This window comes from Syngnathus floridae, chromosome 10, assembly GCF_059516105.1.
Source record: "Syngnathus floridae isolate MCC-2025c chromosome 10, RoL_Sflo_1.0, whole genome shotgun sequence".
NCBI lineage: Eukaryota > Metazoa > Chordata > Actinopteri > Syngnathiformes > Syngnathidae > Syngnathus > Syngnathus floridae.
Window position 1 is genome coordinate 3,023,544 of NC_142422.1, and position 25,134 is coordinate 3,048,677.

The 25,134-nt window shown below is 44.1% G+C and overlaps 2 protein-coding genes and 20 non-coding genes across 23 annotated transcripts; all 22 read left to right on the plus strand.

Moving 5' to 3' along the window:
* Window positions 1–123: 123 nt before the first annotated feature.
* cgna (cingulin a) lies at window positions 124–9,206 on the plus strand. The gene is made up of 20 exons (XM_088386381.1): window positions 124–296; window positions 2,698–3,469; window positions 3,549–3,640; window positions 3,778–3,847; window positions 3,933–4,025; window positions 4,414–4,535; window positions 4,618–4,729; window positions 4,793–5,005; window positions 5,079–5,227; window positions 5,564–5,684; window positions 5,763–5,975; window positions 6,046–6,267; window positions 6,338–6,586; window positions 6,917–7,087; window positions 7,161–7,322; window positions 7,400–7,573; window positions 7,638–7,756; window positions 7,831–7,939; window positions 8,016–8,179; window positions 8,603–9,206. The coding sequence occupies exons 2-20, from the start codon at window positions 2,705–2,707 to the stop codon at window positions 8,736–8,738; spliced, it is 3,456 nt and encodes a 1,151-aa protein (XP_088242507.1). The 5' UTR covers window positions 124–296; window positions 2,698–2,704; the 3' UTR covers window positions 8,739–9,206.
* A 1,810-nt stretch (window positions 9,207–11,016) lies between these two features.
* tuft1a (tuftelin 1a) lies at window positions 11,017–24,945 on the plus strand. Of its 2 annotated transcripts, none has more exons than XM_088386389.1 (12): window positions 11,017–11,244; window positions 14,778–14,855; window positions 15,864–15,965; window positions 22,490–22,576; window positions 22,750–22,800; window positions 22,877–22,963; window positions 23,386–23,493; window positions 23,608–23,831; window positions 23,896–24,001; window positions 24,082–24,165; window positions 24,267–24,361; window positions 24,469–24,945. In XM_088386389.1, exons 1-12 carry the CDS (start codon window positions 11,161–11,163, stop codon window positions 24,539–24,541), a joined length of 1,179 nt encoding a protein of 392 aa, XP_088242515.1. In that variant the 5' UTR covers window positions 11,017–11,160; the 3' UTR covers window positions 24,542–24,945. The 2 variants fall into 2 exon arrangements, with proteins under 2 accessions (XP_088242515.1, XP_088242514.1); XM_088386388.1 differs by having other exon boundaries at window positions 11,018–11,244; window positions 23,383–23,493.
* trnal-aag (transfer RNA leucine (anticodon AAG)) lies at window positions 16,065–16,147 on the plus strand. Its single transcript has one exon. It is a non-coding gene; the product is annotated as a tRNA-Leu (tRNA).
* trnal-cag (transfer RNA leucine (anticodon CAG)) lies at window positions 16,240–16,322 on the plus strand. The gene has a single exon. It is a non-coding gene; the product is annotated as a tRNA-Leu (tRNA).
* trnal-aag (transfer RNA leucine (anticodon AAG)) lies at window positions 16,419–16,501 on the plus strand. The gene has a single exon. It is a non-coding gene; the product is annotated as a tRNA-Leu (tRNA).
* Window positions 16,598–16,680, plus strand: trnal-cag (transfer RNA leucine (anticodon CAG)). The gene has a single exon. It is a non-coding gene; the product is annotated as a tRNA-Leu (tRNA).
* On the plus strand, window positions 16,779–16,861 carry trnal-uag (transfer RNA leucine (anticodon UAG)). Its single transcript has one exon. It is a non-coding gene; the product is annotated as a tRNA-Leu (tRNA).
* On the plus strand, window positions 16,958–17,040 carry trnal-aag (transfer RNA leucine (anticodon AAG)). The gene has a single exon. It is a non-coding gene; the product is annotated as a tRNA-Leu (tRNA).
* trnal-cag (transfer RNA leucine (anticodon CAG)) lies at window positions 17,133–17,215 on the plus strand. Its single transcript has one exon. It is a non-coding gene; the product is annotated as a tRNA-Leu (tRNA).
* Window positions 17,312–17,394, plus strand: trnal-aag (transfer RNA leucine (anticodon AAG)). Its single transcript has one exon. It is a non-coding gene; the product is annotated as a tRNA-Leu (tRNA).
* Window positions 17,491–17,573, plus strand: trnal-cag (transfer RNA leucine (anticodon CAG)). The gene has a single exon. It is a non-coding gene; the product is annotated as a tRNA-Leu (tRNA).
* Window positions 17,672–17,754, plus strand: trnal-aag (transfer RNA leucine (anticodon AAG)). Its single transcript has one exon. It is a non-coding gene; the product is annotated as a tRNA-Leu (tRNA).
* trnal-cag (transfer RNA leucine (anticodon CAG)) lies at window positions 17,851–17,933 on the plus strand. Its single transcript has one exon. It is a non-coding gene; the product is annotated as a tRNA-Leu (tRNA).
* trnal-aag (transfer RNA leucine (anticodon AAG)) lies at window positions 18,028–18,110 on the plus strand. The gene has a single exon. It is a non-coding gene; the product is annotated as a tRNA-Leu (tRNA).
* trnal-aag (transfer RNA leucine (anticodon AAG)) lies at window positions 18,207–18,289 on the plus strand. Its single transcript has one exon. It is a non-coding gene; the product is annotated as a tRNA-Leu (tRNA).
* On the plus strand, window positions 18,386–18,468 carry trnal-aag (transfer RNA leucine (anticodon AAG)). Its single transcript has one exon. It is a non-coding gene; the product is annotated as a tRNA-Leu (tRNA).
* On the plus strand, window positions 18,565–18,647 carry trnal-uag (transfer RNA leucine (anticodon UAG)). The gene has a single exon. It is a non-coding gene; the product is annotated as a tRNA-Leu (tRNA).
* Window positions 18,740–18,822, plus strand: trnal-cag (transfer RNA leucine (anticodon CAG)). The gene has a single exon. It is a non-coding gene; the product is annotated as a tRNA-Leu (tRNA).
* Window positions 19,066–19,148, plus strand: trnal-aag (transfer RNA leucine (anticodon AAG)). Its single transcript has one exon. It is a non-coding gene; the product is annotated as a tRNA-Leu (tRNA).
* trnal-aag (transfer RNA leucine (anticodon AAG)) lies at window positions 19,245–19,326 on the plus strand. Its single transcript has one exon. It is a non-coding gene; the product is annotated as a tRNA-Leu (tRNA).
* On the plus strand, window positions 19,421–19,503 carry trnal-aag (transfer RNA leucine (anticodon AAG)). The gene has a single exon. It is a non-coding gene; the product is annotated as a tRNA-Leu (tRNA).
* On the plus strand, window positions 22,234–22,316 carry trnal-uag (transfer RNA leucine (anticodon UAG)). Its single transcript has one exon. It is a non-coding gene; the product is annotated as a tRNA-Leu (tRNA).
* Window positions 24,946–25,134: the final 189 nt, after the last annotated feature.

A 25,134-nucleotide genomic window follows, 5' to 3' on the forward strand; every position in this document is an offset into this window, starting at 1 on the left:
TAAATGATTGACTGTGATTTAGCCAATAGAAGGCAGGGCCTACATCTAAGACCCGCCTACATCTCACGCTGTCCGTCCAATCAGATCGCTCATTCCGGAAAAACTGGGCGGGATCATCCCATCCCAAAGGAAGGTAACAGGTTGCTCCCGACGCCGCACAATGAACTTCTTTCAATATCCATTTGCGATTCTTTCCTGCGTGTTTTCGGATAAAGTGCGTGCAAATACACCAAATCATCTCGAAAAGCAACAGCGCCGTCGACGCGGACGAGCAGGGAACGTGGGAAGACTACGAGGTAACTTTTTTTCTTAGTTTTTTTTGTGGTGCGACGTTTCTTGTCAGACAGCAGGCAATCTGTCAAGACGAGTTACTTTTTGACTGCTTTGTTTTGACGATCTTTTTGACTTTAAGTCTTTTAAAAGTCACTATTATATGTAATTCACGCTATTTGAGTGGTTAGTGTGATTATACTTCACTTTGATTAAATTCCCCTGTCAAGTCAGCTCACGCGTATAATACACACTTCCTTCCGTCCGATTTATTTTAATGACATCAAATTTGTTTAAAAACATTTAAAGATCTTTATCATAGTTTTTTTGGGAGGAGGGATAAGTATTATACCTGTTGTCTCTTGTGCATTTGTGACGGGGAAAAAACTCATTAAACACAATAAATAGGTACAGCAAGTTTGTAATCGACATTACATATTTTACAATTAATCAATAAATTCCTCGCACCATAGAAATTCATCGAGGTGGATCATTTGATGAGTGGAAACAATCATGGCTTGGGTCCCACGCTTATTATGTGCTGAAGTGGTCAAGGAGGCGGATATAAGTATTAAAAAAAAAGTGTAAAATAATCATCCACGAGAGTTGTACATGAGGGAGAGTCCGTGTGGAATGTGAAAGAAGGGAGTGTGAGTATTTTATCTGATCTTAAAATAGCGTCATTTGTGTTCTGGTTTCAATGTAGCTTCCTCTTTGTTTGTGCCAATGAATGTTTTCCTTGTAAAGAAAAATAAATCACAGTTTGTTATGGATGACAAAATGGAGAGGGGCCCCGTTTGTATCTGTGAGTGACTGTTATCTTTATACAAGTGCATTTTTGTCTTCAATTAACATCAAAATATTAATCTAATCACCCATGTTTCACTCTGATGGCTATATTGATTTAGCAGGAGTCACTGTAACCTTCTTTCCGCACTTACGACAAGTGAGTCATTAATGTGACATTCTCCAAGCTGTGGTTTCTCTATGCCGAGTATGCTCCACACCTTTTTAATGACACAATCATATTTTGGCCCGTCTGAAACCAAGTTGAATGTGTGAGAGTTAGTCCGGTTCCGTGAGCGTCAAAACTCTTTTGTTTTGTTTTTCTTTGCAACTGAGTATCTCTTAAGATGCACTATGGTCTTTCTATGTTTTGGTTTTATACATCCGACTTATGCTAAAAATAAAGTAAAAAGAAGCATGAATTATTATGACAGATTTAACTTCTAATTAGTTTTCTGTTTTGGAACAATTTGATGGTATAGCCGAAAAATGGGATTTGCAGACAGACAATCAATTGTCATAATGAGGTAGCTCATAATGGAACTAGCACGGGAGGTTTGTGTGTGTGTGTTTGTGTGTGTTTTTGGCATTCTCAGAATAACTGCCCTTGTTTTCCGCCCCAAATCAGCTGGACAATAAGTCGCCCCTCACCCTTGTCCATCTCTGAGCAGCTCTTCCTCAATGTCAAAGCTGGGATGATGGAGCAGATATGAACTCCCATCAATTTCTACTTTTAACACTCACCGGCGCTTTCTTGCCATGTATCTTCATTCGGTCGGTCGGCGCTCGATAGCGTTTGTTCGACCTTGCCGCAAAGACGGAGCGGCTGCAGAATTTGTGCTCGGCTGCACAAATGCGATGCGACGCCGCTTCCTCTGCAGCTCCCAAGGGGCGGAAAAGAAATCGACTAACTGTGCACTAAATGTGATGATGCAAAGTCACACCGCAGCCACTTAGATAGTCTCAAAGGTCTTTCGTGCGTTTTCGAAAATGATTTCCCTCCTGCCAAACTTTCTCTAAAGTTGTGCAACGTTTGCAGTTTTTGATACCAAGTACCGATACCACCAGTACATTAAAAATATCACATTTTGATTATTTCTTGTTAAACCACTACACTCTAGCGCCAACTACTGGTGAGGAGGATTCCCTCAGCGTCATTTTTCTCTTGAACCTAATATCAGTGGCTGATATCGGCATCCTTCATGAGTACTCGATACCTGAAATTGGAAAATGGACGACACATTTTTCGCTTTGGTTCTCGTCCGTAAAGGTTGTCTGAAGGGACAACGCTCAAATGTGTGTGTGGCCTAGTTGCTCTGCTCAGGCGAAAGTGATACAAGGGTGTGTGCTTTCAGGTTAATCACTAATGCGGGGCAGCGAGGACAAAGTCCGCACAGGCAAGTGTTAGAAGTATGAACTTTGTATCCTTTAGCTGCTGTTTGCAAAGCCAAGTTTGGACTTTTCAGGCTTGCTGGCGGGCGAGGTATTATTCATTTGTAAAGCTTCTCGGCGCAAAATGGTAGCCGGGAAAAAGTGTTTTTATATTTTTAGCGACAATAAATCACTAGTCTAAGATAATTGGTCAATTAAGAAACAAAATCCACCAATCAGATTTGACGTGTCATTTTCTGTTCTCGCCAGTGTTGACATGATGAACACATCATCCTCCGGACGGAGGACTCCGGTGGACCACGGCGTCCAGATCCGCTTCATCAATGACCTGCGTGACTCCCGAGGGCAACCGGGGTCTCAACCCAAGCCCAAGTCTCAGAGCTCCTCCAAGTACGGCGTGGCGGTGCGGGTGCAGGGCATCGCCGGGCAGCCGTACGTGGTCCTGAAAGATGGCAAGAAGGGCGACTCGTACGGGGTTCAGCTCAGGACTCAAGACAATTCGGGCTACAGTAGCCTCCCTCGCAGGAAGGAGAGGGGCGAGCTCGCCGTGCAGGGGGTGGATGATGGAGGGGGGCTCCGCCGGGCCCAATCTCACGGATCGCTCCTGGAAAGAGACGGGGAGGGAGGGGCCGGCCATCAGGAGTTTCAGCTGTCTAGACCTCCGGGGGATGGCAAATCCGGCAGCTATGGCAACCTGGACAGCGGGCTGGGGGTTCGAGGAGAAAGAGAAGCGGCCCATCATTTGTGGGAGGGTTCACGAGTGAACGGCTCAGCGGGGTCACAGAGCGAGAGACGGAACTTCTCCAGCCCGCCTCGGCAGGCACCCGCCACCAACAGGTTTGACCACGGCAGGGGCGGACATCAGCAGATGGCCTCGTCGCCTTCCCGGGATTCCCGCGGCGCCGTCAACCACTACGCCTCGACTCAAGGCAGCCCGGGACGTGGCCAGAACGCTCCTGCTCACTCGCCTCATCATCAGCCGTCATCAGGCAGATATGTTGCCGTGGAGACGGAGCCACGAGTAAGAGTGACCTTTGTCAAGGGGGGCTGGATTTTTCTGTCGGAGCCAAAAAACAATATTTTTTCTCCTCTGTTTTAAGGTTACCCCTGACCTTTTGCTGGACCAGAGTGCTGAGATGAGCAGAGAGGAGGAACAGATCATGCAGACTATTTATAGCATCCTCAGAGAAGGGTACACACCTTCATTCCTTTGCTCCTCATATAAAATGAAAGTTTCCTTCCTTCCTTCCTTCCTTTCTTCTTTCCTAAACATCATTTATCCATCTTTCCTTCACTCAATGATTCTCTCCCTCTTCTTTCTTCACCCAGGACCAACGAGAGTGACGTCACCATCAAGCACAAAGTCAAGATCATCTGCCAGAGGATTCAGAACCTTCGGGTCTGCTTCCCCCCCACACACTTATCGTACGTTCACTTCCATCAGTCTAAGAGTTAACAAATTCTCTCACATTTGCCTTCACCAGCATAAAGACGCATCCTTGGACTCGATGAGAGAAAAGAGAGAGCTGGAGCGGAAGGTGGCGGAGCTGCAGAGTGCCCTGCAAGAGGAGCGAAGGGTAGGTGGAGCACGCACTCCAAGCCACTCCATCGAGGTCTTGAAATAACAACAGCCGCTCTGTAAGGAACGACGTCGTGAGTGGCATTCCGCTTCAAGTGTTTATGCCTTGGAAAGAATCAGGAGGACTCGCTATCCTGCCGAGCGTGCTTCAAATTAATGCTCGGCTTAAGCCGATAAATCCTCCGCGCTAGTCGGAGGTGCGCGCACACACAAGAATTTAACTTCATTACATCTTGTCTTAAGGAAGTTGGAGCCCATAATAACTTAATCTTTTTTGCGTATTGATCTCTGAGTAATTGCCAGCAGCTCGGAGCTCATTGTTTACGCTTGGCGGCCATCTTGGTCCAGTGATGTCATTAATTTCTCATGGCCGCTTTTGTGCGTAGGGATCCCTCGGTCGATCCGATAAAGCTTTGAAAGATGAGCTGGAGTCCTGCTTGGATGCAAATCTGCAACTGGAGGAAACGTTGGCCCGGAAGAAGAAGGAACTCCATGAAACACAGTCTGAGTGAGGAACAGAATATTCCTGCATGCGTATAAAGAGGAGGGAAAAAAAATCTGGTTTGAATTTGACGAGCCTTCCCCTGCAGACTGACGCAGCTACGAATAGAACGAGAGAACGCCGAAGCTCGTTCCAGAACGATGGAGGACCAGCTATCCGAACTCCAAGATGAACTGAGAAGAGAAAACGTCAACAGAACAGTACGACTAATCAGTTACGGCTGACCCTGACGGGAAATTTTGAGATCCGCCGTCTCCCGGCAGGACGTGGCCACAATGGAAGCGGAGATGCTGGAGGTGTGTCACCTGAAGCAGAAGCTGGAGGAGACGCTACGGCAGCGCGAGAGAGAGCTAACGGCGCTGAAGGGAGCCCTGAAGGCCGAGGTGGCCACGCACGACAAGGAGATCGAAGCGCTCCGAGAGCAGTACAACGCCGACGTGGAGAAACTGAGGAGCAGCATGGAGCAGGTGTCGCAGGTATGCGACTTATTGATTTTTGTCTGGTAATCGAGTTTTCTCGGCTGAGGACCACCGTGTAATCTTCTCGCAGTCTCACGCCGGGATCGAGGCCGAGCGCTTGCGTATCAATTCGTCGGTTCGTACGCTGCAGCAGCAGTTGGAGGACTGCAGGGACGAAAGCAGCCACTGGATGGAGCAGTTTCACAACACCAGGGATGAACTGCGCTCCACAAAACAAGAGTAAGAGATTTTTTTTTTAAATCTTTTTTATACTACTGTTATCTAGCTTTCAGCAGAGAATTGAAATGTTTCGATTTTTTTTTTTTTTAAATGTTGATGACATTTTCCTTTTGGTGAATCCTTTTCCATGTGAACATATTTAGCTTCAAAATTCCCCGAACTGTACTTTGTCATCTGTTAAGTGGAAACAGTCAATATTGATTTTGTAATGACTAATATTGCTCATTTTTCACCAATATCTAATTGAATTGAATAAATTATAATCAATAAAATAAATAAATGAATAGTCATGTACAAAAAATATGATTAGATTAATTTTGTGCATTCACATTGAAGACTTCTTCAAACCCGACTGGAGAAAGAGGAGAGTGAGGAGGAGCTGAAGGAACTCCAGGATAAAGTCAACGCTATGAAACAGAAGATGCCGGACCGCAACCAAACGCAGACCCTCAACCAGGTGCTGGAGCACACTCACAAATTTGAGGAAATCTAAAAAGATAACTAGAACCATTTTGTTCCTCACGATGTTGTGCAGGAGCTTGAGCGGCGCAGCGCCGACCTGCAGAAGGCAAAATCCGACCTGGAGAAGCAGAAGACGGAATCCGACAAGAAGGTGATGGAGATGATCGCCGTCAAAAAAGCTCACCAGGAGCAAGAGGCAGAACTCAAATACGAGATTGACCGGCTGAAGAACCAGTTGCAGAGGGCCAAGGATGACTATGCCAAGGCTCAGGAGAAAAACAAAAAGGTTCAACCCAAAAGAATGACCGCATGTTTTGTTTGGCACAATATCAAACGTTTTCCGTTCTTATCTCCAGCTGCCAGACCCGACCGCTATCTCAGAACTGGAGCAGAAGCTCAGCGAAACGCAAACTGAAGCCAGCCAGCTCAAGGAAAAACTCTCATCGGCCGAGGACGAACTGAAGGCCAGTAAAGCCCGCCTAAGCAGATCTCAGGCGGACCTGAAGTCTTTAGAAGATGCCCAGAAGGAGCAGGCCGAGTCCCAAACACGTCTCAAAGAAAAAGTGTCTCGGTTAGAGGTAAGATTTCCTCCTTGTAGCCTAAAATCAATCAGGATGATTGATCTGATCTGGGCCACGCTGTCTTCAGGCTCAACTCCTGACCAGCAATGCGCAGAGCTCGGAGGCCGAGCTAACCCTCCACAACGAGGTGAGGGGCCTGAGAACCGAGCTGGATGAGGCCAAGCGAAAAGCCTCGCGCCTGACACAGGAGCACCGGGAGCTCAGCCAGCGTGTGGACGATGCTGAGAAAGAGAAGGAGGCTCTCAAGCAGAACGTCAGCCACATTGAGGAGATCAGACAGCAGCAGGCCAGAGCGCTGGAGAAAATCAACAAAGAGGTAGGAAGGACGCTGCCCCCTTGTGGCCGTTTTTCAATCTGGGCCTAGAAATTCAAAGAATATAAAAATGTCATTTAAATAAAATTGTTTGTCTTACTTTTTTTTAAAAATTAAAAAAAATAAACATTTTTTAAAAAATTTAAAGTAATGTTGGTCTTACTTTATTTTTATTTATTATTATCTTTATTTATTTTTATCTGTGTCTGCCATATTTTTGGGGGGCAATTATTTATGTATCAAAAGTCGGACATCTCGCCAAAAAATTAGCCATATAATTCCTTCTTTTCTTCCTGCTTTGCCCTTCAACTCCCCCGCTTGTCTCGCTGTCAGTTCGAGTCTCTCACCGTGTCGTCGCGAGGCGAAGTGCAGAGTCTCAAGGTTCAACTGGAGGAGCAACGAGAGCGCGCCCGCAAGGAAATGCACGAGGTGCAACGTCACGGCAGCGACGCTCAAACCGAGCTAGACAGAAGTCAGACAAATCTCAGGCGACTGGAGGAAGAGGTGGGCGACGTCAAAGCGTGATGAAGAGCGAGTTTGACGTGAGCGTGCCTAACATGATCGCGACTCCGTGTAGCTGTCGCGACAGAAGAAGGAGCTCATGCTCGCGTGCGAGGAGAGGGACAACCACCAGCTGGATAAAGAGATGCTCACCAACAGATTGCGCCACCTGGAGGGGGCCGTGGAGGCGGGCAAGAACGGCCTCAATGAGAAGACCAGGGAGACTCGGATCCTGGAGGTAAAACGGGTTTGTTTTGGGACGCGAGGGGAATAATTGAGAGAAAACGAGACGTGACCTTCTCCTTACCTTTTCAGGACAAGTTGAAGCGTTTCGAGCTGGATCTGGAGGAGGAGAGGAGCAGCACGGAGATGTTGACAGAGCGCGTGTCCAGAAGCAGAGACCAGATTGAACAGCTGCGTGCTGAGCTCATGCAGGAGCGCTCAGCCAAACAGGACCTGGAGCTGGACAAGAACTCCATGGAGAGACATGTGAGATCCAAAATTCATCCTTTGGTTTTTTGATGTGTGTTCTGATTTGTTTACGTGGTCACAGCTGAAGGAATTGAGGGGCCGTCTCGCCGACATGGAGGGTCAGTCTCGCTCGTCGGCCGGGGCCTCTCAGCTGGAAAGCAAAATCCAGGAGCTTGAGGAACAGCTTCGCACTGAGGACAGGTATCCAAGTTTATATATCCTTTAACTACATCTTCTGCCAGGCAAGTTTTTATTAAATGTGTCCATATCTGAAGGGAGAAGAACTCAATTTTGGCAAGCCAGCGCCGTCTGGAGAGGAAGCTTAAAGAGTTGAACATGGTGATGGACGAGGAGAGAGAAACGCACACCAATCAGAAGGACCAGGTTCTCAACGATAACCACCACTTCTGACGCAGTGGACAAGTGCTCACCCCCCCCCCCCCCTTTTGCTTCCTTGCAGCTTACTCTAAAAGTGAAGGCCCTAAAGAGGCAGGTGGACGAGGGCGAGACCGAGTTGGAGAGGATCGACACGCTGAGGAGGAAAGCTCAGAGAGACATGGAGGAGCAGACGGAGCTGAAAGAAGCCTTGCAGGCGCGGGTCACCGCTTTGGAAACGGAATTGAAGTAAGCCCCGCCCCCATATTTATTTTTTGCTTCTTCACTTACTAGCGGGTGTGTTAAACAGCACCTCTTTGCGTCACGAGAAGGGAAGCCACCACCCCGGTGCATTCCGATGTGCACACTCCTCACACACCTAGATGACGTTTTTGATGCGTGTGATTTATTTCACAATACACTTAAAAGATTCAGCAGCACGTGCCAATAAGTTGCATGACTCAGGAAGCCTCAGGCCCCATTTTCTGGATCATACTCAAGTGCAGTTCCTTGCCACGGCCACCAGAGGGAGCCATATTACTTCCCTGATAATAATAATGAATCAGATTAGGTCGCATAAGATCAAGAAGGCTCACATTTGAGTGAAGATTAAAAAAATGATCCAGCAGGTGAATTTGGAGTCTAAATAAAATGAATTTTTGCCTGTTGCAGACGCAAAACCACAGCCAGCATGCGTCCCGCTTTGGATTCATCCGCTCTCAGCTCAGACGACGACGACAGCGTTTACGAATCGTCCATCATCGCCGCCATCCTCACCGATAGCAACCTCCAGACCAGCGCCTGTTGAAAGCGGCGTAGCACACCTTTTAGACGAGTTGGCTGAGGCACTCATGGTACAGCTGGGAGTGTTATGAAGGTTAGTGAGGTGAATTGAAGGAAGCTCCACTTCCTCCAGGTGGTTTCCTTCTCAGTGTACATGTGCAGGCAATATTTGGTACTGACTGAAAATGAACCAGCTGGTGCTGCAGCCTTCCTATGCAATCCTTTTACATAAGGTCACAGAATTTATCATGCCTTAAGAGATAATAATCAGGACAATTTCTGTACTTAACATGCCTGTTTTTAATTTTCTTCATTTTGTATCTAGTTTGAACAAATTAGCACTACAATTTATTTTATATGGCGAAGTAAGTAAAATGGGATTTTAACTGGTTTGTACTTGGACAAATATTTCACAAGTTTGATGTCTTTTGTATTGCCTTTAGAAAAAATAATAATAATCTTCATTCATTAAACATGTTTGGGCCTTTTTTCATGATGTCATAGCAGTCATTGTGTTTATTTTGGGACATTTTTTTCATATTTGCGGTAAGAATCACACATTTCCCAAGAGGACTCACTCCCATGAGAGATGTGCGTGCAAGCTTTTTAGGAAGTGCTCAATGACAATGCACGAAAAAAAAAAAAAAAGTTCAAGCATGTGGCAGCAAGATTCACAATTTCTGGAATTAGGCCCTCCATTTTGTTTTCGGGCACTGCCCATAGGGAACATAATCAATCTTTATCACCAATATTTTGAAGAATTTATTGGGTTGAAACAAAAAATATGCATTTAATTTATTAATTAAATAAATGTATTTGTTTGGAGGACCCCCTGAGATAGCCAGCTTGTGAGCATGACCGACAGTTACCCCGAGAACTGCAAATAGAGGTTGAGATGAATGCGAACACAATCGCTGATCCTGTTTCTTTGACACGAGCCAGAAAAACAAACCAGAAATCATTGATTCCACGCCAAAATAATTTCAAACGTTTGATTTTGCCTAGCTACGGTTTAAACAGACATGAAAGGCCTCGAGGTTCTCCTACGTGATGACTTTAAACCTCCTGTGGAGCTATTATGCGACAAAAAACAGAATATTGAAACTATGCAAAAAACACCAATTGATTTTTTTAAATTGTCAATCTATAAAACTGATGCAAAATGTCCAATGCAAACTCATTAAAGAAAATCCTGTAAGCAACAAATGTCAAATTGAAAATTCATTACAACGCTGAAACAAAAACCACTAAACTATTTACTACAACTTAGTACAATACAAAGTATTTGACGATGATGTCACACTTTCACTGTCAACTGTCGATGATACTACCCATCTGGTTTGAGGAAACCTGCACATTAAATTCCTTCTGAGGGCGGGCATGGAGTTTCCAGACAACTACGATGCTTAACAAGGAACCCGTCATGTTTTGAAAGTTTTTGTTTATTGTTGAGAGGCGTGTGTAATTGTTCGCTTATGCCTCCCGTCGAGTGGTTTTAGGCTTGGTGGAACTTCACATCATTGTTATTTTTAGTATGCCTGCTTTTTTTTTTTTTCATTAGACTTCTGTGGTGAGTTAGAAGTTTTCCTTCATAATCAGTGAGTCACTTGTCTTCACACTTAGCCATCTTCCAAAATATCAGTTTGTCGATTATGTGCAGAAAGAAAAACTAACATTTCTGGTAACTTTATGGGGCCCTGCAGCCTTATGATGTCATGGCTGCATACCTTTCACATGAAAGAGTCCCAGTGAGATAATGTCACGTCTCAGAAAATATATGACTCCCGTTTGCGTCATGTTCAGGGGTGCTAAGTGAGTTTCCTCTGTGCAGCTGTTGTTGTTTCAGTTTCATTTAGCGTCATTCCCGCTTTGTCCCTCACTAATGACATTAAGGTCTTCATCCCGTTGGAAGTCTGCGTCCATCTGGATCACTCAGATCAACAGCAATGGACCAAAACTTGATTAGACTGTGTTTATCTTCTAATTTAAATTATCCAAGACAAAAAAAAAAAAAAAACTTTGTAGTGGGACACACTATTAGATGCACATGCACAATTTAAATAAAAAAAAAATGTATGAAACATTTTATTTGTATAAAGATAATAAGGATCAGTTTTAATGTCTAATATAAACTCCATGATGTCCTTTTAGGTGATTTTTTTCTATTACATGAAGTCACAATGGACCAGTTTCTCTTCTCCCGTCCATTCCTCTTCCAGACTCGTCTCCTTATTTGGGCGTCTGCTTTTAAGTGGGCGTGTCCTAGTGGTGACGTCAGGGCAGTAAAAAAAAGAAAAAAAAACAGCAAGAGCAGCCGGTGTGAAGTGTTCAGACCTGCACTGCCTCTCGGGACAGACAGCTCAGCAGCCACTACCGGAACTTGTGGTGTTCACCTGGACTCTGTATTAATTCTTTATTGCTAATTGTTTATTTATTATTATTACTACATGAGAGATATGATGATGATGACTAACGGTGGGAGCAGAAGTCTGTGCACAGTGGAAGACATCAGAAGGCAACAATATGACCAGGTCAGTTTTTAAATATATTGTATGTAATATTTTTTTCCTTTAAAATGTTGATCTTCCTTTAAAGTTCTGATGTTAATCCACACACAAAGTTTTTTATGAATTAGAATTCTGCAGCAAAATGTCATTTGAATGGTGACACCAATTTCAATTTGGACTCAATCCAGATTACAATGATTTGATCCGATCAGGTTGCAATCTGTTGCGTTAATATAGAGGCTCAAATTCAAATCCTGATTCAGATGTCCTGCCCATCTAAACACGTTAAATTGGTTTGAAACTGAATCAGATCTGGATCCCACTTGGGTTTACATGACATCATCCACATGGTCATTTTGCAGGTTTTTCTTGTTAAACTAAAACGTTCGCCAGGGGCTCTCATCACTTGCGACTTAAGAATTAGAGCAAACAGCCTGCGAGGCCTTTTTCAATTGACAAGCAGTGACAGCGGCACCTGTGCAAACGGCGTTCATTTAACGAGCTTAGACAGCACGCACACACTCAGACACGTCGGGGGCGATGAGCGTCACCGAGATGGAACCTTACCGCTCTTCATGGTTTAATCATTTACCCACACAAGCTTTTCCGAGCAACACTTTCGCCTTTCAGTCCAGGTCATGTTGTGACTCATCAATCTAGATCACTTGATGTACTTTATAATTTTATGACTGTAATTTTATTGTGCTCTAAAAGTCAGAGCGTGCAAAGTTCGTCAACACACACACGGTTAGATTTGATGTGACATTTGCATTTGTTCAGGATGAGGTCAAATTGGAAATTCCAAGTGCAGACTTTGTGTAAAAGGCAAATGATTGACGAGCAACTCATCCATTTGACATTTCAGGTTAATTTACATTTTATATAAGCAAAATAAGATCGCTATAATATTCGAGCGCTCAGTTGAAGGTTGAGCAGACCGATCGAAACTATAAAGTTCAACAACAACAAAATCGCTGACTTCATTTGTGCGGGAGATTATCATAATAACACTTTGATTATCAAATGTTCGTGTGTCAGCTGAAACCAAACATTTGACGAAATCCACGAGCAGTGTCCGGAACCTGTCTAGGTGTGCCATTGACATTAAAAGTGTGGTAAGGAGAACCCAATTAAAAACTAACAAGTTTGGTAATTCCATTTCATAAATAAGCACAAGTAGCACGTGAGCAGAATAACTTTTTCACACTGCGCTTTCTCGGTTTCTCACTTTGAAACCACTCCACCAGTTCTTAAATTCTCTTGAATTTTAAAGAGTTGTCATTCGTCCCACGCCCACAGAATGCAACACGGCATTTTGTCACCCTCAAAGTACAAAAATTGTAGTATGTGCTTTGTTTTTTTTTAACTTAGCAAAAAAAAAAAATTCCTTGGACGTCGTAAAAGCGCAAATATGTGAACCTCTCGAGACTGAGATTGATGCCATCTGTGCTTCAGGTATAGACAGGAGACAAGGGAGGAGGGCCCAGATAGTGATTTAGTACTCAAGAAAGCAGCTCTTGCCATGCGTGGAATGCAGCAGGTGCTTTTCGGGATTTCTCTCGCCGCGCTCGCATAATTCACCCTAATCCTTCCGTCTATGCCAAAACAGAGAACAAAGTGTCTCCGTCGCCTTTTAAAGCCTCTGGCCCGGCCAGCTTGCGTGTAGCTCACCATCTTTTGTGCCCTTTGTTGGTGTGCGCGCAAAACGAAGCTCACATTTCAGCCCTGCTATGGAGTCGGGATTTACACTGAATCACATTGTGTATTTATTTTTTTCCATGCGGGTTTATTCCACTGCTCCTTTTGTTTAACGGAGGCTGTCTAATGTTACAGCTGCTGGCATTTACGTGTAAATAGCTTGTGTAATACCTTCTCAACAATTGTGCCTCTGTTTCCTCGCCCCCTCCCCTTAATTGGACCCCTCCCTCTAACCACAAAAAACACCCAAATGGTCCATCCGAGCACTCTTATGTAAGTGAGCAGACCGCGTCAAAGAAAAATGGGAATTTACAGACTTCTGTTTTTCATACTGTCGGAGGCCCGCCACACCCCCTATTTGTTATTTCTACTGCTCCTGTATTGTTCTTGCTGTGCTTTTGCTGACCAGGTTGTTTTTTTAGACCACCACCAAGCGCTTTGAAATGGAAACCTGATGGGGAGAGCTCATTTGTTTTTGCAGCCTCTCTGGATAAAAAATGAGGATTTTAGTTTCTCTTTTTGCTGTTTGGGTCATAATGGTACAGTCCTTCCTGCCTCTGAATAGAAATAGTAGCGTCCTATTTATACTTAATTGCAAATACCACCACCATAATGACAAACAATAAAATACAGTAGCATAGTAGGCCTAAGTGTTCGACATTTTATCCTGCAACTGGATCCTGTTCCTGTTTGCCCCTACTGGAATTTGCACCCTGACCCCCCCAAAGTCAGAAGTGTTACACGTACCATTTCCTAAAATTGTGACTTTAAATTGACTTAAGTACACAAATGGCGACAAGCTTCAGCTTTTGGAATGCGGGAGGAAGTCACTGTGCTAACGAGAAGTCGCTCTTTTGTTTTGGGGAATTTTTTTTTGTCCTGTGTCTGTAAACATTTGAGGAACCACAAAAGCAGATGAGCTGAAGTTACCATGATTATAGCAACACACGTTTGGAGTTTTAATGTTACTTTAAAGTCACTAACTTGACTCAAATTGACCCGACTCCTTTAAGGTGGAAATTTAAAAACCCGCAATGAGTTTTCTTCCGTCAGCTGGCCAAACAATGAGGTTGACGCCAACGTACAAATGGAGACAAACGATGGGAACGGCCAGATCAAGTCACACACACCCACGGAAATCATCACCCATAACACACATCAAATACCACACCTGTTAACCATTACACACACGATTCATTTTCGATTTAATACATCACTTATTGATTTGATATCGAGACACTTACGTAACTGATATTTGCGTGTTTACAGTAATAACATTGCAGGCATTTTTGATCTGTCTCCTATTTGGCTTGGAGTCAAGACACCACAAGACTTGTTTGGAATGTGTTATGTGATGTCGCTGACCTCCTCCCTCGCATCCGCAGCACGCAACACACGCACACACGTATACACAAGGGGCATCAATTAGGGGGGGTTCCCTACATTGCAACAAACACACACGCCCTTTCACTTCCTGCCAAGCGCTTTTCCTGCTGACTTCCCTCCAATAAGAAAAATTGTCGCGTGTGTGTGCTTTATCCAATAAAGCCACTTTATGCCTCGGTTGCCACGGAAACCATCTACCATGCCCGAGATGGAATCTGTCTGTCCACATTCCCAGAAATCCGCCTCCATCGTGCTCAGTTTAGAGGAAACAGTGATTCTCTGTGGAGCCTTCAATACTTTTACTTCCACTTCTGACATTTGCGTCCCCCCACTGTGCGCCCGCCTCTTTCTCGGTGGTTCCCTCCCTCTGACCCGCCTAGCCTTGTACATTTAGTGACTCAGTTTCTCCTCTACTTTTTTGAAATAGTGGACATAACGGTCTCTTTGTGGGTTCTCCTGGTGCTATTTTTCAGGGGTGCAGGAGACTGCGGCTCACTCTGCATGAGGACAACCAAGCGGCTCGCAGCTCGGTCCAGCAGAACAGAGATAAGGTGAGACTATTTTTGGGATGTCGTCTCACGCCACGGAATATTACCATTGCGCAGATGCTAATTGAAAATCTTAGAAATTTAGCCTAATTTCTCTAAAATGAGTCAGTATTTTTCCAAGGATTATCTCTTTAGATTTTGGTCATATTCCATGATTTATTTTTCTAAATATATATAGACTTGTTTTTTCATTTCTTTAATGATTGGAACTATTTTTAACAACTCTAGTTTGCATTTTTTTACATCTAGTCATTTCAATGAATATTATATTTTTATGTTTTGTATTGTTTACATATTTTATTGATTTTTTTTCCTTTATTTTATTCTTTTTACATTTTTTATTTTTATGCTCCTTTGCTATTTCATTTCAATAATTATCTGAACGTACTGTGCTCTTAAAAAAATATCACATTTGGGTCAAATGCTTTTCTATTTGAATTCCATGTGGTATGTACAGTCCACATCCTCTTAGTTAAAAGATATTTGAGATATCCTACAAGAGCATGTATCAATTTAATACTGTAGTTTAGTTACACAGATGACAAATACATGGTTCCTCTAATGTGTTACAAATGGGGAAACTTGTTTCCATGACGATCAAGTGTTTGTATGCGTGTGAATGGACACATCTGCTTCCCATCAAGGGAGGTTCTCAATATGTTGAGCTCTCAGGACTTGTTGAGAAAGATGCTGTTTAACCAAGGCAAGTGGTAAAGTTGCGCCAGATTGTTGCATAACCAGTTCCCACCTCTTCTGTCCGTCCCTCCCTTCCTTGTAATGTTCCCATTGGGAAAATAATTAGCCTTGCCCATGACTCAACTTTGTATCCAATTTCATAATTTAGTGACTTTTGCTCCAAGTGTTGTTTTGCAATATCGATCCCAAAACAAGTCGCAGCTCCTCCCGGTTGATCTCATCCGGAATTCGTTCATCCACATCTGTGAAGATTTGGAATCACACCCATCGTTTTCATGGAATGTGCTAAATGCTCCTTGCTTTTATTTTTTCCAGCCTGTTGGACGTGCATTTGCACTGGTGCAGCCCCCCAACGAGAGGGCGCTTCTGCCACCCCAACCTGTGAAATCCTCCGAGGAGCAAGTGGAAGTCATCAAGGTGAGTGTGAGATGAAAGCCAAAAATTCTTAACATTGCTTAGCACATCCCACTTGATCTTTCAAAGCAACACATGCAATAAATGAATTGATTTACCACTGTCAGTATGGCCGAGCGGTCTAAGGCGCTGCGTTAAGGTCGCAGTCTCACCTGGAGGCGTGGGTTCAAATCCCACTTCTGACAAAGTTCTTTTACTGAAGAATCAGAGAATCCTCTGTGTGATCATTGAGAATCACACACCCAATGAATTTAGTAACTAAACCAACTATATATGTGTCAGGATGGCCGAGCGGTCTAAGGCGCTGCGTTCAGGTCGCAGTCTCCCCTGGAGGCGTGGGTTCGAATCCCACTTCTGACAAGCGCCTTTTACTGAAGAATCAATGAGAATCCTCAGTTTGTGATCATTGAGAATCACACACCCAATGAATTTAGTAACTAAAGGACCCATTCCTGTGTCAGGATGGCCGAGCGGTCTAAGGCGCTGCGTTAAGGTTGCAGTCTCCCCTGGAGGCGTGGGTTCGAATCCCACTTCTGACAAGCTCCTTTTACTGAAGAATCAATGAGAATCCTCAGTTTGTGATCATTGAGAATCACACACCCAATGAATTTAGTAACTAAGCCACGTATTCATGTGTCAGGATGGCCGAGCGGTCAAAGGCGCTGCGTTCAGGTCGCAGTCTCTCCTGGAGGCGTGGGTTCGAATCCCACTTCTGACAAATTCTTTTACTCCTCATCATTCAATGAGAATCCTCAGTTTGTGATCGTTGATAATCACACAGCCGATGAATGTAGTCACTAAAGATGAATCTTGAGTGTCAGGGTGGCCGAGCGGTCTAAGGCGCTGCGTTTAGGTCGCAGTCTCCCCTGGAGGCGTGGGTTCAAATCCCACTTCTGACAAACTCTTTTTACTGAAGAATCAATGAGAATCCTCAGTTTGTGATCATTGAGAATCACACACCCAATGAATTTAGGAACTAAAACACCTGTACATGTGTCAGGATGGCCGAGCGGTCTAAGGTGCTACGTTAAGGTCGCAGTCTCTCCTGGAGGCGTGGGTTCGAATCCCACTTCTGACAAACTTCTTTTACTGAAGAATCAATGAGAATCCTCTGTCATCATTGAGAATCACACACCCAATGAATTTAGTAACTAAACCACCTATTTATGTGTCAGGATGGCCGAGCGGTCTAAGGCGCTGCGTTCAGGTCGCAGTCTCCCCTGGAGGCGTGGGTTCGAATCCCACTTCTGACAAGCTCCTTTTACTGAAGAATCAATGAGAATCCTCAGTTTGTGATCATTGAGAATTACACACCCAATGAATTTAGTAACTAAAGGACCCATTCCTGTGTCAGGATGGCCGAGCGGTCTAAGGCGCTGCGTTAAGGTCGCAGTCTCCCCTGGAGGCGTGGGTTCGAATCCCACTTCTGACAAGCTCCTTTTACTGAAGAATCAATGAGAATCCTCAGTTTGTGATCATTGAGAATCACACACCCAATGAATTTAGTAACTAAGCCACCTACTCATGTGTCAGGATGGCCGAGCGGTCTAAGGCGCTGCGTTCAGGTCGCAGTCTCTCCTGGAGGCGTGGGTTCGAATCCCACTTCTGACAAGTTCTTTTACTCCTCATCATTCAATGAGAATCCTCAGTTTGTGATCGTTGAGAATCACACAGCCGATGAATGTAGTCACTAAAGATGAATCTTGAGTGTCAGGGTGGCCGAGCGGTCTAAGGCGCTGCGTTAAGGTCGCAGTCTCCCCTGGAGGCGTGGGTTCGAATCCCACTTCTGACAAGCTCCTTTTACTGAAGAATCAATGAGAATCCTCAGTTTGTGATCATTGAGAATCACACACCCAATGAATTTAGTAACTAAGCCACCTATTTGTGTGTCAGGATGGCCGAGCGGTCTAAGGCGCTGCGTTCAGGTCGCAGTCTCCCCTGGAGGCGTGGGTTCAAATCCCACTTCTGACAAACTCCTTTTACTGAAGAATCAATGAGAATCCTCCGTTTGATCATTGAGAATCACACACCCAATGAATTTAGTAACTAAAGCACCTGTACATGTGTCAGGATGGCCGAGCGGTCTAAGGCGCTGCGTTAAGGTCGCAGTCTCCCCTGGAGGCGTGGGTTCGAATCCCACTTCTGACAAAGTTCTTTTACTGAAGAATCAATGAGAATCCTCAGTTTGTGATTTTTGAGAATCACACACCCGATGAATGTAGTAACTAAAGTACCTATTCATGTGTCAGGGTGGCCGAGCGGTCTAAGGCGCTGCGTTAAGGTCGCAGTCTCCCCTGGAGGCGTGGGTTCGAATCCCACTTCTGACAAAGTTCTTTTACTGAAGAATCAATGAGAATCCTCAGTTTGTGATTTTTGAGAATCACACACCCGATGAATGTAGTAACTAAAGTACCTATTCATGTGTCAGGGTGGCCGAGCGGTCTAAGGCGCTGCGTTAAGGTCGCAGTCTCCCCTGGAGGCGTGGGTTCGAATCCCACTTCTGACAAGCTCCTTTTACTGAAGAATCAATGAGAATCCTCAGTTTGTGATCATTGAGAATCACACACCCAATGAATGTAGTAACTAAACCACCTATTCGTGTGTCAGGATGGCCGAGCGGTCTAAGGCGCTGCGTTTAGGTCGCAGTCTCCCCTGGAGGCGTGGGTTCAAATCCCACTTCTGACAAACTCATTTTACTGAAGAATCAATGAGAATCATCAGTGATCATTGACAATCACACACCCAATGAATTTAGTAACTAAACCCCCTATTCATGTGTCAGGATGGCCGAGCGGTCTAAGGCGCTGCGTTCAGGTCGCAGTCTCCCCTGGAGGCGTGGGTTCAAATCCCACTTCTGACAAACTCCTTTTACTGAAGAATCAATGAGAATCCTCAGTTTGTGATCATTGAGAATCACACACTCAATGAATTTAGTAACTAAAGGACCTATTCATGTGTCAGGATGGCCGAGCGGTCTAAGGCGCTGCGTTAAGGTCGCAGTCTCCCTGGAGGCTTTTACTGAAGAATCAATGAGAATCCTCAGTTTGTGATTTTTGAGAATCACACACCCGATGAATGTAGTAACTAAAGTACCTATTCATGTGTCAGGGTGGCCGAGCGGTCTAAGGCGCTGCGTTAAGGTCGCAGTCTCCCCTGGAGGCGTGGGTTCAAATCCCACTTCTGACAAACTCCTTTTACTGAAGAATCAATGAGAATCCTCAGTTTGTGATCATTGAGAATCACACACTCAATGAATTTAGTAACTAAAGGACCTATTCATGTGTCAGGATGGCCGAGCGGTCTAAGGCGCTGCGTTAAGGTTGCAGTCTCCCTGGAGGCGTGGGTTCGAATCCCACTTCTGACAAAGTTCTTTTACTGAAGAATCAATGAGAATCCTCAGTGTGATCATTGAGAATCACACACCCAATGAATTTAGTAACTAAAGCACCTGTACATGTGTCAGGATGGCCGAGTGGTCTAAGGCGCTGCGTTAAGGTCGCAGTCTCCCCTGGAGGCGTGGGTTCGAATCCCACTTCTGACAAACTCCTTTTACTGAAGAATCAATGAGAATCTTGAGTTTGTGATCGCTGAGAATCACAAACCCGATGAATGTAGTAACTACTGTTGGCTAGTGAGTGAACGATTCGTTCAAAGAAACGAATCTGTTCAGTGAACGAGAGTGAACGAATTTGGGTGTTTTTTTTCAGTTCATATGACTTCGACCAGTAGGTGTCGGTAATGCGCATTGAAGCTGGTGCAACCTCGCCGTTAAACAAAACGAAGAAGAAAATGGCGTAACTTCCCGGTCACAAACGAGTCTTGAATTGCATTTCACGTTTACCAACAGAACGGGTCTGTGAGTGAACGAGTCAGTGAGTGAGTGATTTGCATATGCAGTTCATCTCGAGAATGGATCAGTGAGGGAACGAATCCTGACTTTCTCTTTCGCTAACCAGTCCATGGGTGAACTGCCTTCCCGTGCATCAACGGATCAGTCAGTGAACGTGTTGCGTCTCCCTCCTGGCGTGAACTATGGAAGCCAGAATGTCGATTTACGATTTGCCAAGGAAAGAAAGAACCACTCACTGAAACACCACTTCTTTTATGCGCGTCTTCTCCAAGCTAACGGCTAACTTTATTGCATGAAGGGATGCGCCGTTATGCAACAACGGGGAGATTATGCTTCTCTTTGGGTCATCTTGATTTTATAACACTTAAAATAATGTTTATGCATATATGCGCCTAAATATTGTTATCCAATATATCTACTGCAATTTCACATTAGATTGCTGGTTTGAAATTTACTTTTATTATTATTATTATTATTATTATTTTAATTTACTTTTATTATTATTATTATTATTTTAATAAACATTAAAACCTGTTAAAACTTGTCTGGTGTGTTATTTTATTTTTTATTTTTTTGGGCATGAAAACAAAAATCTGACATTTGGTTAACTGCTTTATATGACAATATGTATTTGTGTTTTACGTTGTGTAATATGTGTTGGTGTCCCCCAAAATAAAGAACAAGTAGTCAAATACACATTCTTGACACGTACAAAAAATGCATAAAGTGTCCATGTGACGTCACAGATCAAACAGCCAACCGCAAAGTGGGGGTGAGGGCGGGTGTGGCACTTTTCACTTAAGCTTTGGCCATGACTTTTCCCTAATGAACTGGCCTGTTATTAGGTACACCTAAAAATGGCGGTGTACCTAATGGAGTGTCCAAGTGATGTCACAGATCAAACAGCCAATCAGAAAGTGGGGGTGAGGGCGGGTGTGGCACTTTTCACTTTCACTTAAGCTTTGGCCATGATTTTTCCCTAATGAACTGGCCTGTTATTAGGTACACCTAAAAATGGCGGTGTACCTAATGGAGTGTCCAAGTGATGTCACAGATCAACCAGCCAATCAGAAAGTGACCCTCGTTAAACACACCTGCGTGAAAACTTTTAGCCACTTTCACGGTCAAAAGGAGCTAAAAGTTTTCACGCACCTGCACTTAACGAGGGAATCACACGGACACTCCATTAGGTACACCGGCATTTTCAAGTGTACCTAATAACAGGCCACTTTATTAGGGAAATATTATGGTCAAAGGTCACAGGTGTCAAGCTCTAGTCCTCGGGGCCGCGTTCCAACATGTTTTCTAAGTGACCCTCGTTAAGTGCAGGTGCGTGAAAACTTTTAGCCACTTTCACGTTCAAAAGGAGCTAAAAGTTTTCACGCACCTGCACTTAACGAGGGAATCACACGGACACTCCATTAGGTACACCGCCATTTTCAAGTGTACCTAATAACAGGCCACTTTATTAGGGAAATATCATGGTCAAAGGTCACAGGTGTCAAGCTCTAGTCCTCAGGGCCGCGTTCCAACATGTTTTCCAAGTGACCCTCGTTAAGTGCAGGTGCGTGAAAACTTTTAGCCACTTTCACGTTCAAAAGGAGCTAAAACTTTTCACGCACCTGCACTTAACGAGGGGAATCACACGGACACTCCATTAGGTACACCGCCATTTTCAAGTGTATCTAATAACAGGCCACTTTATTAGGGAAATATCATGGTCAAAGGTCACAGGTGTCAAGCTCTAGTCCTTGGGGCCACATTCCAACATGTTTTCCTAGATTCCAAGATTAAGCTTTGGCCATGATTTTTCCCTAATGAACTGGCCTGTTATTCGGTACACTTGAAAATGGCGGTGTACCTAATGGAGTGTCCAAGTGACGTCACAGATCAAATAGCCAATCAGAAAGTGGGGGTGAGGGCGAGTGTGGCACTTTTCACTTAAACCAGGGGTGTCGACCTCCAGGTTCCAATTCTAAAAGCATAAGTACATGCTCACACCTGGGATCGAACCAGTTGCTACCACACAAGAGCTCATGTCACTAACCAGTCGGCTATTTGGACCTGGCAGTCTAGAGCTGTCTGCACTGTTTTGTACTAGTGATGTGTATTCCAGCTTAAGTTAACTGACTAGAATCGGTTCACTCAAAAGCGTAAAACACATCATGTCATATATAGCAGTTAACCAAATGTCTGATTTTTATTTTAATTGGCGAATATAAAAACAAAGAATAAAACACCAGACACGTTTTAACATAAATGTTTATTAAAATAATAATAACAGTAAATCTCAAACCAGCAATCTAATGTGAAATTGCAGTAGATATATTGAATAACAATAAATGGCGTATATATGCATAAGTTTATAAAGATTACCCAAAGAGAAGCATAATCTTTAGTAGCTAAAGGACTTACCCTTGTGTCAGGATGGCCGAGCGGTCTAAGGCGCTGTGTTTAGGTCGCAGTCTCACCTGGAGGTGTGGGTTCGAATCCCACTTCTGACAGAATCCTTTTACCTGAAGAACCAATGAGAACTCCGTTTGTGATCTTTGAGAATCCGGTGAATTTAGTAACTAAAGTCAAAGTTTATGTGTCAGGATGGCCGAGCGGTCTAAGGTGCTGCGTTTAGGTCTAAGTACTTGATACCTGGTGATGACCTGAGTTGCATTTCTTGTAGGTGTATCTCGAGGCTCGCAGAGAAGAGAATCATAAACAGAATCAGAGTCTGAAGATGTTGTCAGATGAAGTTTCACAGATCCAAGAGGTCAGTCTCCTTCACGCTGAGCAATCTCTCCTCATCAATCTTCAACATTCTTTCAGTCACACGCCTCTTGCCAATTCTGTTTCCTATTTTGAATGTCATGTCAGGCTTCCTTTGCTTACACAACAAAATAAACAGACAGAAGGTTTCACACGATGTGTTTGCATTTCACACAGGTGCGTTACTGCCTGAAGACACTGAGGGAGCAGATGGCGTCCAAAAGCAAGGTAGGCCACGTGATGAGTCTTGCCAGCTCAATTGTCCCCTCACATCCCATGTAAACCTCGACTTCTTCTTTTCCAGAATCACACCAACGGTTGGAAGGTCTCGTCTCCATTCAAGAAAATGTCCTCATCCAGCCAGAAAGCTGAACCCAAAAATGTTGAACAGGTGAGTTATTTCATTTCTGTTCTAGACAATGGTGGTAAAAGGATCTCAAGATGTGACTGTAATTAAATATGGGAGGATTAAAATCTCAGGGAAACAAGTAGCTAGCACACATTGTCCTTCCTTGAGTTTGTTTTCAAGCCCTCGCTATTGTCCCAGCATTCCAACCCAATTTAATGGTTTCTATCTCTTTTGTCATTTACGGCGTGTTTGCTCTCAGCTTTTGTGCAGCAATTATGCCATTAGCGTTTCAGTGAGTCACAGTTGCAGCGAAACAGGTCACGGGTTAATGACGTGCAACAATAACAACACGTCTGGTTTCTCCCGAAGCCACGCCGAGTCTTCGCGAGAAGGGCAGGATTTCACATGACATCATTGCGCAAACATTCTCAATGGTGTTAATGTTGTTGGCTGTCTATCAGGAGGCAGACGACGAGGCGGAGAGGGCCAAGCTGAGAGAAGTGAGCAAGCGTCTGTACGCTCAGATGCAAGACGCTGAGAAAAAGCATCTGGAGGAGAAGGAGAAACTCCAGGTGATGAAAGACAATTATTTTTAACAGTAAAATAAGATGAGTAAGATGATAAATGTAAACCAACCACACTACACAAATTAAATCATGTCTAATTTCCATGACGTTAATCTTCAGGCTGAAGGTAGCATGCTGAGGGAGCGTCTGAGCGAGCAGGATGAAAAGCTGAAGAGCACCAAGGAAGACGTGGAGAAGAAAGACCAGCGCATAGATGAGCTCCAGAGGTTACTGGGAGGCATGGAGAAGGAGAGCGCCACCTTGAGGGAGAACATACGCGAGCGAGAGGCGGAACTCCTCGAGCTACGGCGCTTCAGAGAGGAAGGACCTAAGGGAGAGCAAAGGTGAGGACCAAAATACTTTCTGGATTTTGGACGACTTTTTGAACCGTGGTGTGTGGCTGTTCAGGGCGGAGGAGTTGGAGAAGGAAGTTGCTATTCTCAAGGAGAAGATCCACCATCTGGATGACATGCTGAAAAGCCAGCAGAGGAAAGTCAGGCACATGATCGAACAGGTGGGAGGCGCTATCCGCCGTGACTCGAGGAAGAAAGACGTATGCGTCAGTGTTTGATTATGTCGTTTGCTCGCTTTTAGCTTCAGAATTCTCGCATGGTGATCCAGGAACGTGATCGCGTCATCAAAGACCTGGAGGAGAAAGTGGCTTTGCTGGAAGCTGAGGTAAGAATATTTTTCTTCTTCTGCCCAGAGGACACAATGGAGCTATTGTCTGTTTTGAGGTCGCTGCCTTTATCTGATCACATTATCTTATCTGCATGCAGAACCGAGAGATGCACGACCAGATGGATTACTTCCTGGGAGGACAGAAAAGCACTTCTTATCTGTCGTCAGAGCGGAACCCACAGATCGTATCCAGGTAACTGACACTTCAATCAAACGACAAATTATTGCATCACATATATGAACAATCAAATACACTTTTTTGCACTTTTTCCAAATGCATTTCTGTTTTTGCCTTGTCAGCAAACCGTTCAAGCTGTCCACCTCCTCCAACAAGCCACTCCCATTCATCAAGGTCATCGAGATCAAGTCGTGAGTGTCACGGGAGGCACCTAAGTGTTTTTTTTTTTTTGGTATGTGGACTGAAACCAAACAGCAGCTCCGACCGACATGCGGCGATATCCGAGCTGAGCTTTTCACTACAATAAGCCGTCTTGAAGGACGCACTGCACTAACACGTTCAGAGTGCTGTAGGCTTTTAAGTAGACGATGACATTGTTTGTACTTAACCACATAGTTTAAAGTTAAATTAAACTTAACGTGCAGAAAGCTGACAAAACTGCATTATAGAAGTGTCAATGTTTGTCTCCACTTTGAAGCATTTCAGTTGCCCGTCGTAATGTAAATGTGGTCTTGTGAATGTTCTTTCAACTTGTAATTTTCTAAACACTATCTACTTTGTATTTATTTATATTATTAAAAGCTTTTGACTAATTAAAAGGCTGGCTGTTTTTCCCTGGAGGGTATCAACTGTGAGAATTTTCATTTCAATTTAAAATAGTTCTCAAGTGTCCTAATAAAATTATTCTGGCATGTTTTCATCACAATAAAATCAATATTAAGTTTTTTTTAAATGTCCATGTGCCATTTAAAGCTGAAGAGCGCCCTCTGTGGGGCTTGCTACACATT

Excerpts from the sequence above, each read along its gene's own strand:
- cgna (XM_088386381.1), top strand. The coding sequence starts at position 2,705 with ATGATGAACACATCATCCTCCGGACGGAGGACTCCGGTGGACCACGGC. Across the intron at positions 4,026-4,413 it reads CCCTGCAAGAGGAGCGAAGG|GGATCCCTCGGTCGATCCGA; the intron begins GTAGGTGGAGCA and ends TTTTGTGCGTAG. Across the intron at positions 5,228-5,563 it reads CTGCGCTCCACAAAACAAGA|ACTTCTTCAAACCCGACTGG; the intron begins GTAAGAGATTTT and ends TTCACATTGAAG.
- tuft1a (XM_088386388.1), top strand. The coding sequence starts at position 11,161 with ATGAGAGATATGATGATGATGACTAACGGTGGGAGCAGAAGTCTGTGC. Across the intron at positions 22,801-22,876 it reads AGATGGCGTCCAAAAGCAAG|AATCACACCAACGGTTGGAA; the intron begins GTAGGCCACGTG and ends CTTCTTTTCCAG. Across the intron at positions 22,964-23,382 it reads AACCCAAAAATGTTGAACAG|GAGGCAGACGACGAGGCGGA; the intron begins GTGAGTTATTTC and ends GCTGTCTATCAG.